At 45.0% G+C, this 5,000-nt stretch overlaps 2 protein-coding genes across 2 annotated transcripts in view; both read right to left on the minus strand.

Moving 5' to 3' along the window:
* Nucleotides 1-1,650, minus strand: part of rev1 (REV1 DNA directed polymerase) — a 14,271-nt gene extending 12,621 nt beyond the window's left edge. The window contains exon 1 of the mRNA XM_047047470.1: nt 1,414-1,650. The gene's annotated coding sequence lies outside the window, so the exon portion shown is untranslated. The remainder of the gene's footprint in view (nt 1-1,413) is intronic.
* Nucleotides 1,651-2,378: 728 nt separating this feature from the next.
* Nucleotides 2,379-5,000, minus strand: part of aff3 (AF4/FMR2 family, member 3) — an 11,112-nt gene continuing 8,490 nt past the window's right edge. Inside the window, exons 10-14 of the mRNA XM_047047432.1 lie at nt 4,821-4,892; nt 4,640-4,733; nt 4,415-4,464; nt 4,117-4,322; nt 2,379-3,892 (exon numbers count right to left, since the gene is read on the minus strand). Coding sequence (XP_046903388.1) covers nt 3,771-3,892; nt 4,117-4,322; nt 4,415-4,464; nt 4,640-4,733; nt 4,821-4,892 — 544 coding nt within the window. The 3' untranslated portion in view covers nt 2,379-3,770. The remainder of the gene's footprint in view (nt 3,893-4,116; nt 4,323-4,414; nt 4,465-4,639; nt 4,734-4,820; nt 4,893-5,000) is intronic.

Below are 5,000 nucleotides of genomic sequence, written 5' to 3' on the forward strand. Positions count from 1 at the left end.
AACTAGACCCTGAATCTGGGTGCCTGCCTGTCTTTCCGCAAGCTGGTCTGTGTGTCTGTATCAGCATAGCCTCTGGAGAGCAACATAAGGCCAGGTTATATAGACACAGAAGCATCGGTTGTAAGAACACATTCTAATTTGTCTGACTGTCAACCTGCTGTCCAGCATTTGTGTTAGTCTAATATGATTGTGGTGTGAGTTTTACAGGTGTAGCAACAGCAATCATGCAAATAATATGAGGAACACCACTGTCATAACGCAGAGACATATGGTCACACGTGGAACAGAGAATGAACCATGCATTACAGTAGACAGAATGGGGCAGTAAATCAATTAATCAATACAGATATAGTTGGAAGAAAAGGCTAGATCAAGGCCGTGACACTGACAGCCATTATCAAAGTCTATCCTACAGATGCTTTGTTCATGTGTCACTGCTACGGTCGGTATTCCGTACAGTGGCTAATCACCCTCACCCTAACCACCCAGTCTCAGCTACACAAAGGAAGATGCCACCAAAGATATGCAGCATATGCCTCCCTTTTGTCAGGAAGCTTGTGTGAGAGGCTAGAGTCAACGGAAGGCTAGGCTACCATACCAAATTATACGTCGTCTAATGTTAGCTATTGTAATCAATGCGGGTTGCGGGTGTCATGCCAGTTAACACACAGAAGATTTTGCTGAGTTTTTAAGGTCACTGAGACGCGGACTGATAGTAGCAAGGCAAGCCAACCCCCCCAGGGTTTCCTGAGTCCACCTCGATCTGAGCACAATCCAGTATTAGTACACTGCATGGCTGGCTGAACATGCACGAATGTAGTTAGTTGATTTGTCTGTTCATCGCTCTCAAGCTACATATGCTACGTTATCCAAGTTTGCAGGTCAGCTACATGGGAATGTAGTGTCAGTAAGCATTTGTTATCTTTCCAATGCACCACATCGCCGTCAAGTGGAGGGATAACTGGCAAGAATAACGTACAGAAACCTAAACTCTGCAAGGACAGTGAGTGAGCCGTCTCGACATGTTGTGCCTGCTGCCTCTCAGTCCCATGTGATTTGACCTGGCTAGTTTTGCAACTAACATCGCTAGCTAGCTAGTTAGCATGACTAAAAAACTGATTTTAAAGACGACGAACATCACGCACTGGCCGGGGATATACAACACATAACGGACAAATTACATTATCCACAACAATGATGAAGATCGCTAGCTAAAACGTCGCAACGCCACGACTGTTCAGTGTACGGATACGTTATTTAGTATACCGTGAGGACATTTTCCAATATCGTATATCCGTCACATAATTGCCAAACAATGAAATGCGTGCATGACACGAGGTGCATCAGTTACTGTGAGTTACAAAGTGCCTACACACTTCTATGCTCCCATGTCAGCGGAAGTCCCCTCCTCACCTTTTCTCCTGCTTAACGACTTGCGTTTGTGCAACCAAGCCGACAAAATAACGTCCACGCTGGCCAGACTTGTAAAAAAGATAGTTTGAATGTATTACTCCTTATGCAGAGTTTGGAGTAAATGTCGTTCTCTAGTCTGGACTGTTCCTATCTTCTCATGGTTCCTTAAAATTTCGATCAACCTCCGTGTACTCTCCATTTCGTCTCCACTCCACAAGCGACTCCCCGGCTCCTCCTCTGGCTGTTTACCGCCTTGCTCCCCTCTCTCGCCGGCCCGCTGACTGACAGCTGGTCATGTCTGCTGTCATACCGCCATCACGCGGCCAGTTTATGGTACTGTGCTTGTCGCAGGGCTGTGAAATTGTAGAACGGCATATTCCATTCCCTTACCAACGGAGTCCATTCAGGACGGGCTAGGAGAATGGTTAGCTGTTTACAATATTGTTGCAAAAAAAAAAAAAAAATACCTGGAAGTTTAAGTCATATGGTAGTGTCTGTATACACCATTAATATTTCTGATGACAACTGCAATTTCAAGGGTCAAATTGGGGCTCTTGCTGCATTCATGCAGACACAGCCTCCTCGTGTCCCCAGAAAACCTGGCACGCGCACCAACCGGACGATGACGCAGGCGTGTGCAAAGAATACTTAAGCTTTGGACCGCCTATCTACGTGCCTGTATCTACTAAAGCTGCAAACTCCCCTGGGATCCCGAGGATACATTTTAATAGAACAATGAGAATCATTTTGGAAAACTGATAGCATATCATTTATGTCGAAGATCTGTTATTCGTATAAGTGTGCGCATATGTTTTGTTCTTAAAACCACTGCTACGGTGGTGCGTAATCCAAATGTAAACATCTACAACAGAGGTAAACAGTGTTACAGTAATTGTTTAGCCACCGGACTACAAAAAAATCTTCATGTTTCAAGTTGGTTTTCATTCATTGTAAGACGCATTTTCAATGAAGATTACATTTTTGAGCATTCAAAAATTCAGGTTTGAGCATCAAACCTCATAACAACCGGGTGTATATAATCGAGTCTTCTCCAGTCCTATTGGCTGTTCTGTGATGTGTTGCCATGGCTCCAGACAGGATGTTGCTGCTGAGGTCTTGGGTAGCCGGCTTCTTATTGGCGCGGAGGTCGGCAGACAGACCCGTTCAACTAGACAAGAGAGGATGGAAACTAGGATACAGTGTGCACTTTGGACACACACCCACACACACACTTCATCTATGGCACTGGATAAACACTCGCATGCACACTTATAAACAGGCTAAAACACACACTGTGGTATCAATAAAAGGATTTTATGGATCAAGGACCTCATGAGGCAAAAACATGAAAACGTCATAAATAATCTTGCATAGAGAGGGAGGGACTTAAACGTTGGCTGTTCCACTTGCCGATATGTCATTACTGAGGTGTCCTAGTTACAAAAATCAGGCACGTATTGCACATTGAAAATACCTAAGACATACTGTGGTAAAAAAGAAGTGTGACCAACACCCTCAGTGTTGTTATAAAAACGACTTTTACACTCAAAAGATGCTAACTTTATATTTTACACTTTGGCATGAGAGGTCTACCAATCCCATGTGACTTGTATCGCTGTCCATCATGTCCCAAGTATTGTTTTCTCTTCTATAACCAACAGTCCTCATATGGATCATGGGAAATGTAGTCTCGGGCCGAACAACTGAACACACTTTACAACACATTGAAAAACAGACACTTGTCCTCACTGGTGCGCTGAAATGTGTCCTCGATCTCGTGTTGGATGACGCCTCATTTCGGCAAAGCAGCGATGGGAAGGCATTCGTGTCCTCATGGAGCCTCACAGTTAATCCATCGAAGAAGAGGAAGCAACGAGGAGATCTTACTCCTCTGTTCAAATGATTTCCAGCATTAAAACTCCAGGAACAAAGAAAGAATGGTCTGGAAGGATTTTGAAATCTGGAACTACTTTTGAAATGGAGCTGGAGTTTCTCCAGTGTGGCTCCCGTGAAGTGTTGTCATGAGCCAGATGTGTGACATCATGTATGACATCAGCAGCTACTTTGTTCCTGTTTGGAGGACGTATGACATGTTAGGCTCAGATTCGTCCAATAGGAAGCTTCCTTCTTGACTGTAAGTGCTGGGTCGTATGGATCCAACCAGAAGACTTCCTAAACCAGAGAAGAACGCCAGGTGACCGGATCCAGTCTCCAGCCTTTTATAATCCAAGGAGTTCAAAGGTCACAGGTTCCAGAAGAATCTGTTACAGAGTCTGTGACATCACGAGAACTACGTATGCGTGTGTCTGTTGGTGTTTAAGTTATAGGCACCTAATGGTAACTATTTTGGTGCCAGGCTAGGCCAGTTTGGCACTGATGCGAATCCACTGCAGGGCTTGTCTGGTGTACTGAACAGCATGTCCCACACTACTGTGTAGAGTCAGTGGGCCCGACAGCGTGTTCAAGTAGTTGAAGAACTCTGAGAGAGAGAAAGAAGGAGGTCGAGAAACATGGAAAGGACCAGACAGAAAGAGACAAAGAGGGAGACAAAAAAAGATTCACTAAAAGTCAGATTCTTCCATCCCAGATGCTCACAACACTAGACATCTGGACTCACAAGAACATTCAATGAATCATTTGGACATGGGGTTGCATGCCAGGAACTATTCAGACTGGGAACATTCAACATAATATGATCTTCACCCTTGTTCTCCTTGGCCAGGGTATCTGCCACCTCCCAGTACTCATAACTGTACAGCACACTGTTGGTGATGTTCAGGTGATTTGCTGCCATCTGGTGAATGCGATGGGGAATGCTGACCAGGGTGGCGGGGGCACTGCCAGTATGGGATCCCAGGATTAGGTGTGAGTGGTTGGGGGAGAGGGAAGCCGGCGGTCCTCCTGTAGCCCTGAAAATTGGAACACAGATGATTCAAGGATCATCAAATAAGTTGCAGGCCCAGACTTGTCCAAAAAGGTTTCATGAAACTACATCTCTTACTTGCCACAGTCGTTCCAGAGGGGTGGTGTCGTAGGCACTTTTGGAGAACTCTGGAATAGATCGTAAGCATAACCTTAAAACACTAACTTATGCGTTTACATTCTGGTGTATCTACCTCCTCTCTGGTCGTCTCCTCTACCAGCCTGCAAGGCCCAGCTACACAAGTAGCTGGGGAATAGTGGAAACACTATCCATGAGCGTTTTGGTATCGAATGATTTCTCTACCTTGAAATAGTCCATCAATGCTTTGGAGTACTTGAGGGCATGGTCTTTCTTCAGACGAAACATCTGCCAGTAGAGGAGAGCAAGGCACCGAAAACTATGGTTCAGATAGAGAGAAATAAAGAGAGAGTAAGTCAAAAGTGATAATACACAGGAGGAAAGAGACAGGAAGTGACATACGCACCACAGAACGGCCAGCTGTTTGTCTTCCTGTCTGGCACCTGGACCTGAGTGGCTCTTCAGTCTCATGGCATACCTGGCAACATGAGAAAACTGATTTAGTCTGTGTGTGTGAGACAGAGAGAGACAGAGCCAGAGAGAGACTCGATGGATTTGTGTCACACATACGTGTGTTTATAAGAAT

Source organism: Hypomesus transpacificus, chromosome 23 (assembly GCF_021917145.1).
Source record: "Hypomesus transpacificus isolate Combined female chromosome 23, fHypTra1, whole genome shotgun sequence".
In the NCBI taxonomy this organism is placed as follows: Eukaryota; Metazoa; Chordata; class Actinopteri; order Osmeriformes; family Osmeridae; genus Hypomesus; species Hypomesus transpacificus.